Source organism: Eurosta solidaginis, chromosome 1 (assembly GCF_040869045.1).
Source record: "Eurosta solidaginis isolate ZX-2024a chromosome 1, ASM4086904v1, whole genome shotgun sequence".
NCBI lineage: Eukaryota > Metazoa > Arthropoda > Insecta > Diptera > Tephritidae > Eurosta > Eurosta solidaginis.
In genome coordinates, this window is record NC_090319.1 from 225,276,277 (window position 1) to 225,298,561 (window position 22,285).

The 22,285-nt window shown below is 39.5% G+C and overlaps 2 protein-coding genes across 3 annotated transcripts in view; both read right to left on the reverse strand.

The window, feature by feature from the left end:
- The window catches only part of TTLL15 (tubulin tyrosine ligase-like 15), a 102,608-nt gene extending 81,078 nt beyond the window's left edge, over window positions 1–21,530 (reverse strand). The window contains exons 1-2 of the mRNA XM_067760176.1: window positions 20,397–21,530; window positions 19,085–19,298 (exon numbers count right to left, since the gene is read on the reverse strand). Coding sequence (XP_067616277.1) covers window positions 19,085–19,298; window positions 20,397–21,526 — 1,344 coding nt within the window. The 5' untranslated portion in view covers window positions 21,527–21,530. The remainder of the gene's footprint in view (window positions 1–19,084; window positions 19,299–20,396) is intronic.
- The window catches only part of Cad86C (Cadherin 86C), a 2,678,031-nt gene extending 2,656,009 nt beyond the window's left edge, over window positions 1–22,022 (reverse strand). Inside the window, exon 1 of one of the 2 annotated variants that reach the window (XM_067760173.1) lies at window positions 21,956–22,022. The gene's annotated coding sequence lies outside the window, so the exon portion shown is untranslated. Of the gene's footprint in view, window positions 1–20,694; window positions 20,732–21,955 lie in introns of those variants that run through there. The other variant, XM_067760172.1, reaches the window with a different exon arrangement.
- Window positions 22,023–22,285: the final 263 nt, after the last annotated feature.

Below are 22,285 nucleotides of genomic sequence, written 5' to 3' on the forward strand. Positions count from 1 at the left end.
TTGGCAGAGCCAAATATTTTTCGACTTTAGATCTTTTTTCTGGTTTTCACCAAATACCACTTCATGTTAATTCTAGAGACGTTACATCTTTCAGTACAGATCGAGGAGCTTTTCGTTGGAAAGTTTTACCTTTCGGTTTAAATATAGCACCAAACTCTTTTTCACGTATGATGTCATTAGCATTTTCAGGCATTTCGCCAAATCAAGCTTTTATGTACATTGACGATGTTATCGTCATCGGATGTAGCGAGACACATCACCTCAAAAATTTAGAAAAAGTTTTCGAAACCTGTAGAAAATTCAATTTAAAGTTAAATCCCAACAAATGCAATTTCCTTCGTTCTGAAGTAACTTTTTTAGGCCATAAATGCACCTCCAAAGGCCTGCTGCCAGATGACTCAAAAATAGACGCAATTAAAAAATACACTAAGCCTAAAGACAAGGACGCTGTTAGGCGGTTCGTTGCATTTGCAAATTATTATAGGCGTTTTATACCTAACTTTGCGTCACTGGCAGCCCCTTTAAATCGTCTAAATCGGAAAAAAGTTGAATTTGTTTGGGATGATGCTTGCGAAAATGCTTTCGAAAAATTAAGATTATCATTAATGTCTCCTCAATTATTACAATACCCTGATTTTTCAAAAGAATTTATTATCACTGTAGATGCATCTAAGAGTGGTTGTGGCGCTATATTAAGCCAAAAGCATGGAGATAATGACTTACCGATTTGCTTTGCATCAAAATCTTTCAATAAAGCCGAACAGAAAAAGGCAATCATAGAATTAGAACTTTTAGCAATACATTTTGCTATAAAACATTTTCGGCCGTATGTCTACGGTACACATTTCACGGTAAAATCAGACCATAGACCATTAGTTTATCTATTCAATATGAAAGATCCTTCCTCGAAACTCTCTAGAATCAGATTAGATTTATCAGAATACAATTTTACAATTGAATATATTAAAGGAAAATCGAATGTTGTGGCTGATGCTCTTTCGCGTATAAGTATAGACGAGATTAAAGATTCGACAAAACATGTTTTAGCCGTTAAAACGCGATTACAAACTAAACAACAAGAATTACAAAATGAAAAAATAAGTTTAAATGATACGACCTCTAACGATAATAAAGTACAAGTTTATGATAAATTTTCATACGATTTTTCAAAAAAGATACCGCGAGTAAAATCAACAATACAATATAATAAACATAAGGAGATCTCCAATTTACAAATTTATGCGCATTTAAAACATAAAAAATATAATTTACTTAATATCGTGACTGCTAACGAAATAACGAATTTAGATGAGTTACTTTCGAGGCTGGAAAAAGCAGCCGACAATCACAATATTAAACAATTAGAATGGCCAAAAAATGATATCTTTTTCAATAATTTTTCAATTACGAATTTTAAAATCCGCGGAAATGAAATTTTAAAATCATTACAAATAATATTGACGGACCCTGTAGAGACCGTAACAGACAAGGAACAGAAGCAAAAACTTATGACAATTTATCACGAAGATCCATTGTTAGGAGGTCATTGCGGAACAAAAAGGTTATATGCCAAATTAAGAACTAAATATTACTGGAAAAACATGACACGTGATATAGCGAAATTTGTGAAAAATTGCAATAAATGTCTTTTAAATAAAGTGAGACCAAAAACAAAAGAAAATCTTGTCCTTACTCCAACACCCTGTAAACCATTTGACATAGTGATCATCGATACAATAGGTCCACTTCCAGAATCAAACTATGGTAACAAGTTCGCTGTTACTATGATTTGTGACTTTTCTAAATACCTGGTAACAGTAGCTGTACCAGATAAATCAGCAAAAACTATCGCATGTGCTATTTTTGAAACCTTTATACTAACATATGGTACAATGAGAGCCATTAGATCCGATTTAGGGACGGAATACAAAAATGAATTATTCTCGGAATTAACAAAACTTTTAAAAATTAATCATGATTTCTCAACAGCTTATCACCACGAAACTGTTGGTACTGTTGAAAGAAACCATAGAGTCTTTAACGAATATTTACGTGCATATCTAGATGAAACATATTCAGATTGGGATACATATTTGAAATACTTTACATTTTTACATAATACTACAAGCAGTTCGGTTTTTGATAATAAATTTACTCCTTTCGAATTAATATTTGGCAGAAAATCTACAATGCCACATGAATTACAAAAGGAACAAATCGATCCGATCTATAATGTAGAAAATTATACAAAAGAACTAAAATATAGAATGCAAAAATCTCATAAAATGGCAAGAAATTTGATTAATAAACATAAAATTAGAAATAAAGAATTATACGATAAAACTGCTAAGCCTTTAGAAATTAAAATTAATGATAGGGTTTTAGTAGAAACAGAACCAAGAAATAAACATAGAAATATATATCAAGGTCCCTACATAATAAATAATATCGATGGACCAAATGTAAAAATTTTTGATGAAATTAATAAAATTGAAAAAATTGTACACAAAAATCGTATACAAAAAATTAATTAAATTGATAGCCGAAAATAATCTTTAAATATAAACCTACTTTAAGAACACGCCAATGAAGGCCAAACTAAACAAACTATTAATGTTAATTCTTAATACGGCCTAATGTACAAAATTCATATGTTAAATTGAAATACTTAATAAATATATATTTACTCAATTTAATAATAAGCATATAAATAGTAACGGTTCACTTCAAACTAAAAACATTATTTTTTACATATTTCATTTTCTTATAAATTTATATCTTAACCCTAGTAAAGCCTAAAGAAGAATGTGGCAAGACTGATCACCTTGCCAAATTCTTCTTTTCCAAAGGGGGATGATGTAGCGTCATGTAGTGCCAGCCAACTAAAAACTAAAATAAAACTAAAAACTAAAATAGCTGGCATCACCCCCACATGCAACCATGCATGTATGCACTTGGTGTTACTGGGTGAGAGAGTCGAATGACGGAGAGAATTCTGATTGGCTGAATCTTCCGTTACTCGACTCTATCACGCCACTGCATCATGCGATTTTACCGCTATGCACTTTTGGCATAGCGGCAGGGCCGCTTTGAAGCTTCAGCTTTTTTCCACAGTTTTCAGTTTGAAATGAGCCGGTGAACGCGTCACTTAAGCGCGCATTAAAGACATAAGTGAAGGTAGAAATAAAATATTGAAAATAGTTTGAACTAAAAAGAAACTACAAGTAAAAGTGGTTTTGTTATAATTGACTAAAGAAAGAAAAGAGTGTGTGTTTAACTTAAGAAACGATAACTAAAGAAATTTTAATAAAACAAACTAAACAGAAAGAAATTAAAAATAGTTTTATTGCGGGTGTGTGTCGGTGCGCTGGGGGCTGCAAGCCCAAAGTTGAGTGGCATCAGCATGCCACTTTACAACAGGTTGAAGACATGTGCTAAATATTTGAAACCCTCTTTCCCTAGGCTTTTAAGCATCGGCATGGCTATGCCGTCTGGGCCCACTGCTTTGGAAGGTTTAGCATGACCGGTGGCATCCTCAACCTCTTTGGCGGTGATGGTAATTGGTGACGCGCTGAACTTATGTTTACGTGCGTGTCTGTTGGCCCTCCGTCTATTTTTGTCGACCGTAGAATGCATTATGTCGCGCATTTTTTTGCATCCGACAACACTTTGTCGCCAAAGATGATGGAAACTTTATCATTGTGCCTAGACGGATTCGATAGGGACTTTACAGTGGACCAAAGTTTACCTACACCGGCAGAGAGGTTACAACCGCTTAGGTGCTCCTCCCATTTCGCCCCCTTGTGTTCATACGACCCCCATAGATCGTGATGTCGGGATCAAATACATGATATTGCACAGTGTGGTGTATGATAAACGCGAGGCCGCCTCCATTTCCGCTCTCGCGATCTTTTCTGTGGACATTATAACCAGAACAGGTCTGCAATGCAGATCTTGCTGTGAGTTTAGTCTCTTGATTCTCAGCAATGCGGATGTTGTGCCGCTTCATGAAGTCGACTATCTCCGTGATCTTCCCAGTTAATCCATTACAGTTTAACTGCAGAATTCTGTAACTGCAGAGTCGTCACTCTGGGAGTAAGTGACGGGTGACTACGCCTGGGTTGCGGAAGGCCAGAACGCGATTGCTGTTGAGGCCCTGGGACTGGACGTCCTTGGGTAGGCATTGGGGTGCCCGGTGTATTTGGGTATGCGGCCTGGCAACATGGCGCAATGCAACCCGTCGGGGGGTTGCCGTCGCGGAGACCAGAACATCGAGGAAAGTGGCACCGTCCATGGTAGGAGCTGCATTGGGCGGATGTCGCAAACGTATATATTCTGTGCTGGCAAACGGTGCAAAGGGAGGTAGGGACTACGAATCTGTTTCCCTGACCTACACAATTGCTGCCGGAAGAGGGGGGGGGGGGGGGGGGGGGGGGGGGGGGGGGAGACGGTGGCTGGGGCTGACGCTGAGGCGCAGACTACGGGACGTCCTTGGACGTGAACAGCAAGGAGCCACAAAAGATTTATAAAAGTTACGTGGACGTCTGGTTTTGGGGTCTAGCCCAGAACAACCTGTCCGAAGCAACCATCCCTTACACGAGACACACTGACAAGATTATGACCGTCCTAAAAAAGATTCTTTTCCGGCAGATGCAGCAAAACGATTTCTCAGGACCTTCCCGGAGCAAGAGAATATGGAGCAGTCCCGCTGCAAGAAGGCTGCTGGGAGGATGACAAATTGTAGGAGCGACGCAACAAATTAAATGGGGTTAACTGAAATGGCAGTCCTTGGTCGGGAAAAATCCAGAGTCGCTCCGGTACATAGAACCGCCGGCCTTGGGAAGCGCATTTTTTCGCATCCGACAGCACTTTGTCGCCAAAGGCGATGGAAACTTTGTCATTGTACCTAGACGGATTCGATAGGGACTTTACAGTGGACCAAAGTTTACCTACACCGGCAGAGAGGTTACAACCGCTTAGGTGCTCCTCCCATTTCGCCCGCTTGTGTTTATCCACAAGCAATCTGATGCGTTGGTTTATATCTCTCGCTAAACTTGCGGCCTCTGCTGGGAAGTGTGGCCGAATTTCGGGAATTCTACCGGCGGGAATGAAACGAGCCGAGGCAGATTCAATGACCTTGCGGAAAGCACGCTCCCCTTGGCGGGCATCAGTTGGGATATGGAGGGCAGCAAATCGGTTGTCTGTAAAGGATTTGTAATCGTCCCACTTTCCTTTTTTAAAGTTAATGAAAGTGCGTTTTTCTACGACGATGAAGTCGATGGGACGCTCGCAGGAAATAAGTATAGGCAGGTTGTCGGATGCCAATGTTACCATCGGCTGCCAGTTGACGCAGTTTACGAATTCTGCGCTCACGGATGAAATATCCGGCGAACTGTGACAGCTTCCTACCATACGTGTGGGGCGTCTCCGTTTATAGTTCAGAACGTTGTTTCTTCTATTTGATCTGCTAACATCTCACCCCTACTGTCCACCCGCAAGTTTGAATGCCATAGATCGTGATGGGCATTGAAATCGCCTATGATAATGCGATTGTTTCCAGTGAGTACGCCGCTGATATCAGGGCGGTATCCACTGGGGCAACAGGTGACAGGAGGGATGTAGATGTTGATGATTTCTAGATTTGCATCGCCCGACCTGACAGTTAATCCTTGACGTTCTAAGACACTGTCCCTGCGGTCGATGTCGGGATCAAATATATGATATTGCACAGTGTGGTGTATGTGAGCAGGAAAGGATACAACATCTTCTGATAGCTACTGGTGTTCCTCGGGGAAATGGGCAAGTGGAGTGCATACATAAAATAATCTGTCCAATGTTAACTAAATTATGTGCTGGTGATCCGAGCCAATGGTATAAACACCTTGAGAGGGTCCAGCAGACCATCAATAGTACGCGGCCCCGTAGCACTAAAGTAACACCCTTCAGGTTGTTGACCGGGGTCGAAATGCGAGATAACCCCGTCGCTGAATTAGACCAGCTTCTGGAAGATGCATCTATCAGAGTTCTAGACGGTGAGCGGGAAAGCCTACTCAAAGAGGCGCAGGAGAACATCAGTAAGATCCAACAAGAAAATCGGCGATCCTTTGACAAAAATCGAAAGGAAGTGGTAAAATACAAAATTGACGAGTTGGTGGCCATTAAAAGGACGCGATTTAGCGCTGGACTAAAACTGAGGCCGAAGTTTCTTGGACCCTATAAGATCACTAAGGTTTTATCCCACGATAGGTATGAGGTGCGGAAGGTTGGGGACCACGAGGGCCCGGGTAGTACGGTCACGGTAGCTGAATATCTAAAGAAATGGGAGTCTACATCCGAGTCGTCACAGGGGTCATCACTCGATCCGAATGACGAGTCAGGAGGGCCGAATGTGGGATTGGGTGGCAACACCAGTAGACGACGACCCTGAAACTAGCCAGACTACCACACTGGTTTACGGCTGCAAATACTGTTTTACTTGCCGATAGTTAAAAAAAAGAATCAGAGTTAGTAAAACCCCTAAACTGAAACTAAAACTAATGCCCCTATTACCGTTTACAACTCAACTCTGGTTGGGTTGAAATTTCGCAATTTGGTACTACAGACTACAACTCAACCTATTAAAAAAAAAATGTCGGTTGAGTTGTCTAGTCTAACAACTTTTTGTGGCATTACCGTTTACAACCTTGTGTTGGTGTAGTTGTCAAAGACGTCAAAATCTTACAACTGATTACTAGCAGTTATCTCATACAATTTTGCAGTTGTTTTGAAAAAAGTTTAAGTTTTAGAAGACGGTTCACCACCTAATTTTTAACAAAAATTTTCAAAGTTGGTATCAAAAGATACGTTTCGACCTCCGATTTTAGAATCCAAAAACAAAAATTAAAAATTTAATTTCAGTTATATCATTTCGGTTCAAATTTTCATGTAATTGTATTTTGACAGATTTTTTGTACACACTAATGCAGAAAGGCGTTGGACCCATCCAGGGTTATTTTTACAAATCGCGGCCAAAGGCCGCCAACGCAAAAAGATGTTCTGTGCAAAAAAACTGGATCGAGCCTCATATTTCGGACCCTCGGGCCATTTTGTGGGTTTCTGTAAATATCTTTCGCCAGAAATAAAATTTTTAATTTCTGCTTTCGAATCCTAAAAACGAAACGCTTCTTTTGATACCAAATTTGATAAGAGTTAGATGGTGCACGGCCTCATAAAACTTTACCAAAAAAAAAACAAAAAATTTAAAGCCGGTAGTTAAACCTTTTTTAATCAAACAATATTCAACAATTTTGTACACATTTATAGACAAAACAACGTTTAAACGAAGGATTACATTAAATAACTTTTTGACTTTGTGGAGCGACATTCCGAAGTTGGACGGGGCTGGCCGCATTTCGGATGCAGCCAAAATAGGTGAAATTATGCGAACGTGAGTCCCATTGATACTAATCACTACTCCTAGGAATCCCGTTTTAGAGTAAAATACAATTTTTGCTTTTTAGGTTTTAATCCAATTCGCACAAATATGCTCCTCAATAATATCTAAAACCAGTCCAACACCAAATTCATTTCCACAGCATTTTTTGTAGCTGCAATCAGCAGGAATCTGAGTATTTTAAAATAGGGGTACAGTCTTCTCTCGAAAGCGTTTGCGGAAATGGTCCTTAATTTTGTTTAGTAATGAGCAAACTGCTTCCTTTCAAATCTGCAAAATAACTTCATTTGAAGCTCACCATTTGTCATTTAAACATTTTCTTACTTGGGATTGGAATGATCACGCGCATATTTTCCGTATTCGCGCCATGTCAATCACCAACATTTTCTTCAATATAAAATGGATTACATATCATATAATATGTTTTAATAACAAAATCACTTTTGCAAATGCTTAAATTTCTGCCACAAATTACCAGCTGTTCATTTATCTGTCAAATCATCACTTTCCTAGGTTGGCAACACCAATTCAACTTCAACTGAAATAATTTGTAATTCGTAATACCAAACAGGAGTTGAGTTTTCTGAAAGTTGAGTTGTTTTAATTACAACCCAACTAAGTTGAGCTGTATACCGTTATAGGGGCATGAGCTTGTGCTACAGTTACAAAATCTATTGCCGTCTTTCACTGAGTTTTACAGCTCCGGCTCACGCTCAATTCTCGCGGGAATGCTCTGGATCATTGAGAGACTTGAGAAGCAGATGTGAAATTTTCGCAAACGTGAAATGTTATAGGTAGATGTCGCCGCTGTTTTTCATTTAAATCACACGGCGAAAGGCTAAGCAGCGACATCTATTTTTGAAAAAGTAGGTATATTAAAGGCCGCGTTGCCAACCTAAAAAGCAGTAATTAATAAATTAGCCGTGTTTTTTTATACACGCGTATACGTTTACGTTTGCACGTGAAAAAAACGCCTATCCTCGCTTAGATAATGCTTAGGAGATCCATCTAGCGGCAGTGGCTAAACAACTAGCTACAGCAGCAGGGTGTACCGAAAAGCGGAGACACAACCCTCTGCTGTATGCCTCTGTATAACATATAGCTAAATCAGTTGCGATGAATTGTGGACACACATAGAATACATAGAATTAGTGTAGAGGGTGAAGCAAAAACACATATTTCAGTTACATCTTAGTATAATGCGTATTGAAATTTAGTAGTGCACATTTTATGCGCAGCAACTTCAGAGGTGTATTTAAAATTTGACGCTTACCAGTCCATATAAAGTATAAGCGTATAGACGTTTACGTGTAAAAAAAAAAACACAGCTATTATCTGGCTCACAAATTGAACCAGACTTCTATCTGGATTTATCTGGCTCAAATCGTTGTTGTTGCATTTACATGCAAAATTATTTATCTGGCTCAGGATTTTGCCACCGGATGATAGCTTATGTAAAACTTAAAGAAATCTATGTTAAAAACTAATGAAATCTATGTAAAAACTAATGATCCTTTTACCGTTTACAACTCAACTCTGGTTGAGTTGAAATTTCGCAATTTGGTATTACAGATTACAACTCAACCTATCAAAAAAAAATGTCGGTTGAGTTGTCTAGTCTAACAACTTTTTGTGGCATTACCGTTTACAACCTTGTGTTAGTGTAGTTGTCAAAGACGTCAAATTTTAACAACTGATTACTACAATTTGCAGTTGTTTTGAAAAAAGGTAACGTTTTACAAGACGATTTACCACCTAATTTTTAACAAAAATTTTCAAAGTTGGTATCAAACGACACGCTTCGACCTCCGATTTAAGAATCCGAAAACAAAAATTAAAAATTTAATTTCTGTCATATCATTTCGGTTCAATTTTGCATGTGGTTGTTGTATTTTGCCAGATTTTTTTTTTACACACTAATGCAGAAAGGCATTGGACCCACCCAGGGTTATTTTTACAAATCGCGGCCAAAGGCCGCCAACGCAGAAAGATGTTCTGTGCAAAAAAACTGTGGATCGGGCCGCATATTTCGGATCCTCTTTGGGCCATTTTGTGGGTTTTTGTAAATATTTTTCGACAGAAATAAAATTTTTAATTTCCGCTTTCGAATCCTAAAGGCGAGATCGACTCGCGTCTTTGATAAGAGTTAGATGGTGCATGGGATCATAAAACGTTACAAAAAAAAAATTTAAAGCCCGTAGTTAAACCTTTTTTAATCAAACAATAATCAACAATTTTACACACATTTAGAGAAAAAACTACGTTTAAACGAAGGATTACATTGAATAACTTTTTGACTTTATGGAGCGACATTCCGAAGTTGGACGAGGATGGCCGCAGTTCGGATGCAGCCAAAAGAGGTGAAATTATGTGAACGTGAGTCCCATTGATACTAATCACTACTCCTGGGAATCATGTTTTAGATTAAAATACAATTTTTGCTGTTTGGGTTTTAATCCACTTCGCACAAATATGCTCCTCAATAATATCTAAAACCAGTCCAACACCAAAAGCATATTTGATAGCTGCCATCAGCAAGGAATCTGAATGTGGCGCATAATTTTAAAATACGAACGCGTATGCGGAAATGGTCCTTAATTTTGTTTAGTAATAAGCAAAATGCTTCCTTCAAAATCTGCAAAAATAACTTCATTAGAAGCTCATCATTTGTCACTTAAACATTTTCTTACTTGCTGTTAGGTAGTTCCAAGGGATTGGAATGATCACGCGCATGTTTTCCATATTCGCGACATGTCAATCACCAACATTTTCGCCATTATAAAATAGATTTCATATAATATCCGTTTTGCTTTTAATAACAAAATCATTTGCAAATGCTTAAATTTCCGCCACAAATTGATCAGCTGTTCATTTATCTGTCAAATCACCACTTTCTGAAGTTGGCAACTCAATTCAACTTCATCTGAAATAAGTTGCAATTCGTAATACCAAACAGGAGTTGAGTTGTTTTAATTACAACCCAACTAAGTTGGGGCATAAAGCTAAAATCAAAACCATGTTGCGCTAAAATTCTATGTTAAAACCTGAAATAAAACTATTGCCCCTATTACCGTTTACAACTCAACTTTGTTGCGTTGTAATTAAAACAACTCAATTTTAAGACAACTCAACTCCCGTTTGGTATTACGAGTTACAACTTATTTCAGTTGAAGTTGAATTGAGTTGCCAACTTCAGAAAGTGATGATTTGACAGATAAATGAACAGCTGATCAATTTGGTGCGGAAATTTAAGCATTTACAAAAGTGGTTTTGTTATTAAAAGCAAAACGGATATTATATGAAATCTATTTTAGGCTTAAGTGCAGAATACATACATTTGTCAAATTAAAGAAATTTATATGAGTATCGGTAGTGGTGTTTATGGTGAGTTCAACCGTATAATTTATTTATTTTTTTGTGCAAATAACAACTATAGGGGTAATTCCACCTCAAAAGGTAAACTTTACATTTTTTAAAACAAAATATCTTTGAAACTATTGAGTCAATCTTGAAAATTGTAATGTCTTTAGAGAGGTAACAAAAGAAGGTTTTGTTTGATATATAAAACATCTATATTTAGAAGAAATTGCTATAATAAAATTATGTTTTTATGGAAAAATGATTGCTAACTTATCATAAATCGAATAATAAGTCGAAAAAATGTGTTATTGACAAAATACTTTAATACTACCGTGTTGCAGATAATTTCATTACCTTTAATTTGGTATATATATCTTTATATTAGAAGGTATAACTTGATTATTTAGGGGCGAAAAACAAAAAAAGGTGTCATATGAGTTAAATTATATGTATCGATGTAGGTATATGTATATATGATGTTATTTGTGTATGCATGGGTTTATACATTGTATTAATTAATTGCAAAAATAAATAATGTATAACATTGCTAATTTTTTGTTGCTAAAATATATGTCAAAAGTAAACTATTTAAAATTTTGCATTCGTGAACGTGCTGATATTACCTTATAACTCTTATGTTTATTGTTATGTTAGCCGATCCAACACCGGCTGCGCCATGCACATTAATTCTGCGTAGAACACCTTTCTGCATACCCAACAAACATTTAGGTTAGAAAACGATTAGAAGACGAATCGAATTCTAATGTATTTCTCTAAGGTAGAAGGTTAGAGGACGATTTGCGAAACTGTCGCGAATTATAGCATTCTCGACAAAAAGGGGACTTCGTTCTCGATATCGAGAAAAGGGTTAGAATTCTAACGTCAAATTCTAATGAGTTTCTAATGAGAATTTTCAAGTGATGCGCAATTAAATTCAATTATTTAAAATCAGCGAAATTTTCATTGTTTTATTATATCAGATACGTTTATTTGGTTATAATCTTATGTATTAAGAATGAACATATTTCAAAGGCTTTTTCTATTATAATAAATTAAAAACGTACTTAAAGATTGAGCTCAGCGTTGGTTTGAGGTACGGATGAGGAAGCGTTTTCTTCATGCCATTCAAGTAGCCCTTAATCTGCTCGCTTTCCTTTTTTAACGTTTTTTGATTCATTTTCACTTACTAGTATTTATTATTATAAATAAAAAAAACTTATTTCGCAACTTTTAATATTTCCACTATTTTGATTTTGTTTGTATGACACTAAGAATGAGTGATCATGTCGCGCAAATAATCGATAACTGTGACAATAATCATAACATCGCATTTCTAGTGTTATTCGAATCGTTTCACAGTCGAATTTTAACTTAGTTTTTGATTCGAATTGCATTAGAGAACTACATTAGAATTCTAATGTAAAATTACAATATTTCTCTAACGTTAGAAACTGTGTTTGCTGGGTAGACGGCCTTTGGCCGCACTTATAAAATACGCCATGCCAAGTCCGGGTGTGTGGTATAACCGTGGCTACCGCCACGGTGATGTCCGTCTGCGTAGTACACCCCTCTGCTTTATATATTCACAAAAATCTGCGCTCGTTCACGAATGCAAAAAAGAGCCTTTTCAAATTTTTGGCAAATAAAGACTAGAAAAGTTAGATATATATACATCAGATGAAAGGTATTTTTATGTTATTTTTCGATTTTTTAATTTTTAAAATTCATCCACTAGTTTCGGAGATATTTTGATTTGAAAAATTCATAATTTCGTCTTTTGACATGGAATTACCCCCAAACCTTTCATTTGCACCAAAAAAAGAAATATACCGTCGGAATCTGCATAAAAACCTCTATAAAGTCCGATTTTTAATTTTTTGTTTTGACAAATGTATGTATTCTGCACTTGTTATTTTATAATGGCGAAAATGTTGGCGACTGCTATTTCGCCAATACGAAAAACATTCGCGTGATCATTCCAATCCCTTAGAACTGCCAAGCACCAAGTAAGAAAATGTTTAAGTGACAAATGATGAGCTTCAAATGAAGTTATTTTGCAGATTTGAAGAAAGCATTTTGCTCATTACTAACACAATTAAGGACCATTTCCGCAAACGCGTTCGAGGGAAGGCTTCATCCCTATTTTAAAATTATGCGCCACCCTCAGGTTCCTTGCTGATAGCAGCTATCAAACATGCTATGGAAATTATATTGGTGTTGGACTGGTTTTAGATGTTGTTGTTGTTGTTGTAGCAATGCTCGCCCCACCTAATAGCCGCGACCGATCACAAATTGTCATCAATATCCTCCAACGGGAGTCCAAGGAAACTTGCCGTTTCAACAGGGGTGGACCATAAGGAAAGGGGTGTTAGAGGCGTTGGTTCCACATTACAATTAAAGAGATGGTTGGTGTCATGTGGGGACACATTGCAAGCGGGGCATACATTTTTTATGTCGGGGTTGATTCTGGATAGGTAAGAGTTTAACCTGTTACAGTATCCAGGACGAAGTTGAGTAAGAGTGACACGCGTTTCCCTGGGGAGTATGCGCTCCTCTTCTGCGAGTTCTGGATATTTTTCTTCAAGTACTGGATTCACCGGGCAATTCCCGACATAAAGGTCCGACGCCTGTCTATGGAGTTCACCAAGGACCTGCTTGTGTTTTTTCGCTTCATACGGCTGGGTTCTAAGGTGCCGTATTTCCTCAAAATGCTTACGGAGATGACTCCTTAGGCCCCTAGGCGGTGCTGGTTCGTCAATCAGATGTCTGTTGGGATGCCCAGGTTTCTGGGTATTCAACAGAAACTGTTTGGTCAGCATCTCATTTCTCTCCCTGATGGGGAGTATTCTCGCCTCATTATGCAGATGGTGTTCTGGGGACATAAGAAGACAGCCTGTGGCAATTCTGAGAGCAGTATTTTGGCAGGCATTTAGCTTCTTCCAGTGGGTAATATTTAGGCTTGGCGACCATATGGGTGACGCGTAGCACGTAATCGGCTGGCTAATTGCTTTGTATGTGGTCATGACCGTTTCTTTATCTTTTCCCCAGGTACTGCCAGCAAGGGATTTGAGGATTTTATTACGGCTCTGAATTCTCGGAACAATTGCGGTTGCGTGCCAGGTTTCGCGAGGCGAAAAAACTGGAGAGATCAGGGAGATAGCCGTTTATTTTATTGCATAGCTCATCGATCTCTGGGCCTGGGCCTGTGGCCATTATTGTGCAGTCATCGGCGTAGGAAACGATTGTGACTCCTTCCGGTGGTGAAGGTAGCTTAGATATGTAGAAATTAAACAAAAGTGGGGATATGACACCACCCTGTGGCACCCCTTGTTTAATTCTCATTGGTTTTGATGTTTCGTTTCTGAATTGCACCGATGCCTGCCGACCACCCAGATAATTTGCGGTCCACCTTTTAAGACATGGGGGAAGGGTAGACCCTTCCAGGTCTTGCAGTAATGAGCCATGGTTGACCGTATCAAAGGCTTTTGATAGGTCTAGCGCTACGAGTACTGTTCTATGGTGGGGGTATTGATTCAAACCGCAATTTATCTGGGTGCTAATGACATTTAGCGCGGAGGTAGTGCTATAGAGTTTTCTGAAGCCATGCTAAAGAGGGGCTAGCTGCAAATGTGCTTGGAAATAAGGGAGCAAAATGGCTTCAAGCGTCTTTGCCACTGGCGATAGGAGAGATATCGGACGATATGACTCACCTACGTTAGCTGGTTTCCCAGGCTTTAGTAGCGGGACCACCTTGGCCATTTTCCATTTCTCGGGTATGGCAAAGGTGGAGAGACAGGTTGAAGACATGCGCTAAATATTTGAAACCCTCTTTCCCTAGGTTTTTAAGCATCGGCATGGCTATGCCGTCTGGGCCCACTGCTTTGGATGGTTTAGCGCGACCAATGGCGTCCTCAACCTCTCCAGCGGTGATGGTGATTGGTGACGCGCTGAATTTGTGTTTATGTGCGTGTCTATTGGCTCTCCGTCTATCTTTGTCGACCGTAGGATGCATTATATATTGTCGGCAGAAAGCGCTCGCGCATTTTTCCGCAACCGACAGCACCTTATCGCCAAAGGCGATGGAAACTTTGTCTTTGTGCTTAGTCGGATTCGATAGGGACTTTACGGTGGACCAGAGTTTACCTACACCGGTAGAGAGGTTACAACCTCTTAGGTGCTCTTCCCATTTCGCCCGCTTGTGTTCGTCCACAAGCAATCTGATGCGTTGGTTTATATCCCTTATTTGGGGGTCGCCTGGATCAAGCTGTCTTATAAGGTCGCGTTCCCTCGCTAAGCTCGCGGCCTCCGCCGGGAAGTGGGGCCGGATTTCGGGAATTCTCCCGGCGGGAATGAAATGTGCCGAGGCGGATTCAATGACCTTACGGAAGGCACGCTCCCCTTGGCGGGCATCAGTCGGGATAGGGAGGGCAGCAAAGCTGCTGTCTGTTGCAGATTTATATTCTTCCCACTTTCCTTTTTTGAAGTTTATGAAAGTGCGTTTTTCGGTGACGATGAAGTCGGCGGTACGCTCGAACGAAATAAGTATGGGCAGGTCGTCGGATGCCAATGTTACCATCGGCTGCCAGTTGACGCAGTTTACGAGTTCTGCGCTCACGATTGAGATATCTGGCGAGCTATGACAGCTTCCTACCATACGTGTGGGAGCGTCTCCGTTTATTGTGCAGAACGTCGTTTCTTCTATTTGATCCGCCAACATCTCACCCCTACTGTCCGCCCGCAAGTTTGAATGCCATAGGTCGTGATGGGCATTGAAATCGCCTAAGATAATGCGATTGTTGCCAGTGAGTAAGGCCTCGATTTTAGGGCGGTATCCACTGGGGCAACAGGTGACAGGAGGGATGTAGATGTTGATGATTTCTAGATTTGCATCGCCTGACCGGACAGATAGGCCTTGACGTTCTAAGACATTGTCCCTGCGGTCGATGCCAGGATCAAATATATGATATTGCACAGAGTGGTGTATAATAAACGCGAGGCCGCCTCCATTTCCGCTCACGCGGTCCTTCCTGTAGACATTATACCCAGAGCAGGTCTGCAATGCAGATCTTGCTGTGAGTTTAGTCTCTTGAATCGCAGCAATGCGGATGTTGTGCCGCTTCATGAAATCGACTATCTCCGTAATCTTCCCAGTTAGTCCATTACAGTTTAACTGCAGAATTCTGAAGTGCATGAGGGGTGACGCCGCCACTCTAGGGGTAAGTGACGGGTGACTACGCCTAGGTTGTGGAAGGCCAGGACGCAATTGCTGTTGTGGCCTTGGGACTGGGCGCCCTTGGGCAAGCATTGGGGTACCCGGATGATTTGGGTTTGCGACCTGGCAACATGGCGCGATGAAACCCGTCGAGGGGTTGCCGTCGCGGAGACCAGAACATCTAGGAAAGTGGCACCACCCAAGGCAGGAGCTGCATTGAGCGGATGTCGCAAACCTATATATTCTGTGCTGGCAGACGGTGCAAACGGAGGTAGGGACTAAGAGTCTGTTTCCCTGACCTGGACGATTGCTGCCAGAAAAGAGGGGGGGAGAAGAAGACGGGGGTAGGGGCTGATGCTCAGCATTGCTACCAGCTCTACTACGAAGGTAGTAGTTATGAGTGGTATCAGCTGTTTGAGCTGTTGGCGCCGTGGGGCACGAGCAGCAGCGGGTACTTGTTGTGGCTTGCTGAGCAGCGAGGCTGCTGGAAGGTAGTGGAGGGGCGCTTAGGCGTAGACTACGGGACGCCCTTGGGCATGAGCAGCAAGGAGCCACAAAAGATTTATAAAAGTTACGTGGACGTCGGGTTTTGGGATCAAGCCCAGAACAACCTGTCCGATGCAACCATCCCTTGCACGAGACACACTGAACAGAGTATGACCGTCCTAAAAAGATTCTTTTCTGGCAAATGCAGCAACACCATTTCTCAGGACCGGGGTCAGGAGACGGACCCGGATTGGGTTCGATACCTTCCCGGAGTAAGAGAATATGTAGCAGTCCTGCTGCAAGGAGCTGCTGGGAGGATGACAATTTGTGGGAGGGACGAAACAAATTAAATGGGGTCACACTGAAATGACAGTCCTTGGTCGGGAAAAATCCCGAGTCGCTCCGGTACATAGAACCGACTGCTTGGTTTTAGATCTTATTGAGGAACATATTTGTGCGAAGTGGGTTAAAACCAAACAGCAAAAATTGTATTTTACTATAAAACAGGACTCCCAGGAGTAGTGTGTAGTATCGATTGGACTCACGTTCGCATAATTTCATCTATTTTGTCTGCATCCGAACTGCGACCAGCCTCGTCCAACTTCGGAATGTCGCTCCATAAGGTCAAAAGTTTATGCAATGTAATCCTTCGTTTAAACGTTGTTTTTTCTATAAATCTGTACAAAATGGTTGATTATTGTTTGATTAAAAAAGGTTTAACTACCGGCCTTCAATTTTTTGTTTTTATTCGGTAACGTTTTATGAGACCGTGCACCATCTAACTTTTATAAAAGGTGGTATCAAAAGACCCGTTTCGACCTCCGTTTTCAGGATCCGAAAGCGGAAATCAAAAATTTCTGTCGACAAATATTTTAAACAACCCACATAATTGCCCGAGAGGGTCCGAAATATGAGGCCCGATCCACAGTTTTCTTGCACAGAACATCTTTCTGTGTTGGCGGCCTTGGCCGCGATTTGTAAAAATAACCCTGGGTGCATATATGTAATACTCCTATATTGCTATAAAAAGCTAGGTACATTCCCAAACATCAGAGTGCCGATATATTGCTGTTTAAACGTTTTTGTTTTTGTATTCTATAATCGAATGTACCTAAATTTCAATTTTTTCTTGTCACACTTATGCTGCTGCAATCACAAAAATTGTATAGGTTGTCTGTCTTGTTTTGATTTCGAATTCAAAACACATTGCGAGCAATTTCTTTTAGCAATATAGGAAAATTACATATATGCCTGGGTGGGTTGTTGTTGTTGTTGTTGTTGTTGTTGTAGCGATTAGTTTACTCCCCGAAGGCTTTGGGGAGTGTTATCGATGTGATGGTCCTTTGTCGGATACAGATCCGATACGCTCCGGTAACACAGCACCATTAAGGTGCTGGCCCGACCATCTCGGGACCGATTTATATGGCCACATTGAACCTTCAGGCCATCCCTCCCTCCCCACCCCCAAGTTCCATGAGGAGCTTGGGGTCGCCAGAGCCTCGCCTGTTAGTGAAACGGGATTCGCCGCTCGAAGGTGAGGTTGACAATTGGGTTGGAGAAGCTATATATTGCGCTACACAACCCCTTGAATCCCGCCTGGGTGGGTCCAACGCATTAGTATGTACAAAAAATCTGGCAAAATATAATCACATGAAAATTTGAACCGAAATGATATGAAAGAATTAAATTTTTAATTTTTGTTTTCGGATTCTTAATAGGTCGAAACGTGTCTTTTGATACCAACTTTGAAAATTTTTGTTAAATATTAGGCGGTGAACCGTCTTCTAAAACGTAACATTTTTTCAAAACAATTGCAAAATTGTATGAGCCAACTGCTAGTAATAAATTGAAAGATTTTGACGTGTTTGACAACTAAACCAACACAAGGTTGTAAACGGTAATGCCACAAAAAGTTGTTAAGACTAGACCATGGTTCAATTATGTACAGGTTGACTCATCTCATCAGCTGATTTTATTTATGTCATTGCATGGTCGAAGGGGTTGTCAAAAGGAGATGGCAAACTCAAAATGAAACCAACACATTGGCAACATTTTACTTACACATACAAAAACTGCTAAGTTTTATGTTTCCATTCCATACCATTCGCACCAACACCAATACACAGATTTTGACAATTTGAACAGACATATTTTGTTGCTTTACAGATGAGCCAACCTGTATATAGTTGAACCATGGACTAGACAACTCAAACGACATTTTTTTTGACAGGTTGAGTTGTAATCTGTAATACCAAATTGCGAAATTTCAACCCAACCAGAGTTGAGTTGTAAACGGTAATAGGTGCATATGTTGCGCAAAAACCAATGTAAAACCCAAAAACTTCGTTGAATTAAAACTAACTACACCACACAAAAGCGTGCGTTCATTTATTGACTCCCACAGTGATAATTTATATAAAAGAAACCGTACACTAATTTCTCCACCAAATTTCGTTGAGGAAATTTTTTTATTTTACCCGGTATCGTTAATGGTGCACTTATGCAACATTAACCCGAGTTTTCTTACTGGTTAACTGCATAGAGGGCAAAACGCGTCTTTTGACATACCAAAGTATGTTTGTTCTTATACCTACCACTGGTTTCGGATATATCCTTTTCATATCAATTTTGTGCAAATGCTCGTAGTACGCTTTTTTTAAAATATTAACCTGATTTACATTTAAACATGATAAACACAACTCGCACTCCTTTGTGGTGCATGACTCGTGACATAAATGCCGAACGCAATTGTTGAGGTTTATCACAATATTTTTGTCGGATGTAACTATTTCCTCTTTGTTGTGTAACCTGTAACGAATTATTTATTCAAACATATATAGTGCATTTTAAAATTGATGTAACCATGATAAAAGCACTTACAAGGTATACCCTTCCGGCCGGCCATTATTTTTTTTTTTTTTTTTTGAAGTTTTAAATTGTAATTTTAAATTTGATCCCACACCATTGGTGCACCAGCCTTGTATTTTGTATAAGCTCGACTGAAGCCCGTCAATGCAGTGTCCTACCCAAAAATACTGGAATCCCACCCTTGGTTTCGAAGGAACCTGCAACCCCCCAGCGGGTTAGGGGATCAGAATATTCCCGCGGTAGGTATGCCTCTCGTAAGAGGCGACTAAAGTACCATATTCAAGGGGTTGTGTAGCGCAACCCTCCATGTTGTCAGCGCAATATATAGCTTCTCCAAACCCAATTGTCAACCTCACCGATCCGCGGCGAATCCTCTCCTCTGGCGAAGGATAATGTGGCCACATAAATCGTTCCCGAGATGGTCGGGCTAGCACCTTAATGGTGCTATGGTACCGGAGCGTACCGGATTTGTATCCGGTAAAGGACCATCACAACGATGACACTCCCCAAAGCCTTCGGGGAGCAACCGTATAGCTACAACAACAACAAGGAACCTGCATCTCTTTATTACATTATCTTTTTTGTTTTCCGCCTTCACATTATTAATACTGAGGTCAAGACGCGTCGTTTCAGACCCCTCTCAATATTTTTGGGCACGTATTAACAGTCGATCCCTGTTGTAAACTGAGTAACTAGACATTTTTTCATTGTGGAAAAACGTCAATAATGACGGAAACAGGGGTAATTCTATACGACAGCATGACAGTCTTAATAAACGTCGAAAAATAGCAAGAGAGGTATCATAAGATGCGTTTTGCATTCAGGATGGCGGAGGTTAAAAATTTTGGTTCTGTCAAGAGATATTTGCGAAAGAAATTTAAAATTTTGATGTTTGTGGATTCGCGCTCCTGGATCCAAAACCCGTCTTTTGATGCCCCTGGGTATTTTGTGGACGTGTATTAAGAGTGTCGTGCTGTCGTATAGAATTACCGAAACGGGTTTACCTGGTAGGTGTTTTATCATGGATATAATAGTTACTTCTGTCTATTATTCTTTAAGGAAGATCCGATACCAACGAGGTTGAAAACACTGTATAAAATTTGGTCATACAACAATGAGTTTTTCTTAAAATGTGCTGATGAAAGATTAGGTGACATATTAACTTCCATTAAGTAAACTTTAAGTGCATCATCAACGATAAAATCAAAACGAAGCAACTCAAAAAATATACCCGACTGATACATCTTCAATTTATTCGAAATTTCATGTATTTTTGACAATATTGTTTGAGGTATGATTTCCTCGACTTGTAACCATATTTCAGAAGGATTCATACCCTGGTCTTTTACATATGCGTCAAACGTAGCTTGCATACTTCCCCCGAGAGTTGTATAATATTTTATTAATGAGTGTACTTTCCATGTTGGCAAATAATTATTGCCCACAACATATTTGTCAACGTCTCTTGCGTCAAATGGATAATACTTTGCTAGGCAATAACGGAAAAGAGCATCCCCAGTATATATATATATTATCAAGGGATCAACTGACGTCAATACGACATATACTCCAATGTCGAATTTATGTCCATCGACCAAAAAAGGATTCTGAATAAACTCTTGAATAAAAGAATTACTAGAGTTTAAGTTAATTGAGCTTGACGAACGGATATTGATGAACCTGTGGTTGTTATGTTTTTCTACAAATAATAAATCTGGATTGTTTTCCGCATATTTTAAGAAATCATACTTTTGTGTGGGTAAACGGAAAGCCTTCGGCATGAATGGCAAGGCTGCCGTGGAAAGATGAACTTTACTAGTGATAAATCCAATACCAGGGAAGTGGTTAACAATTTGATGGTAAAGAACCTTCTGCAAGCTTAGAGACGCATTTAAAAATGGATACTCGTGTGCCCATAGTAAATCCCAATCAGAGTCATATATAGGCGCTTGCTTATAGCCCATTTTCTCCAATAAAAGAATAACATGGCGAAGGTGATTATCTGTGGCATTAATATCGGGATAAACTTTATACCTAATGGATGACCAACCGGGATTATCTGAAGGCCCTTGTTTTTTTACATTAGTATCCCAAAAATACAAATCCAAAATTATTTCCAATCCAGCAGCAGCGCAGATTGTTATAAGAACGGAAGCTGCAAACCCCATTGCAACTTACCTACGAGAAATGGAGTTGGCAAATATCCGTATACCTGTGATTTCGTCACAACTACTGAAATATCACCACTGATGACAATAGGGCGACTCATGTAACCGTATAAATGCCTTATAAAGTGTGTAAACGTATAAATTTATCTAGTTCGTAAACGAACTGTCAAATTTTGTATGAAAAATCATTTACACAATTTGTATAAATTTACGTGCACATTTCATTAGGGCGACTCATGAAAGCATATAAACTTATAAGGTGTAAAATTATATCCATTTACACACGGGGTTATATGAACGCACCTAGTAATGTTCTTGATAAACTTGATTGTTCATCAGCTGTATTATTGGCAAACAAAATTTTTTGATTGTTATACAAATTAAAAAATGCCAAGATTAAGTGAAAAATCAAAACTAAAATGCCTTTACTTGCTGATGTTGGAGATTTCTGATGAAAATGCCTGCTGTAATGTCTGCAAGTGTGCATTACTTTGAGTTTACCACCCTACAAGATAGGTACCCGTTACCTAATCGATTACTTAATCGTCACCAATAACTTGTTCACCAATTGTCGTCTTAATGACTTTTACATTGCTGTCGTGGAAAAGGTAACGTATGCGCTCTCCGAATAGTGTACGTGTGACTCGCTTTCTCGCTCTTACCTATTGTGTTTTCGACATTCCTTCTCGCTCGATGTTATTTACATTTTTAAGTTACTTCATTAGTTATGTTTTCGTATCGCTAACCAAAACATATGCA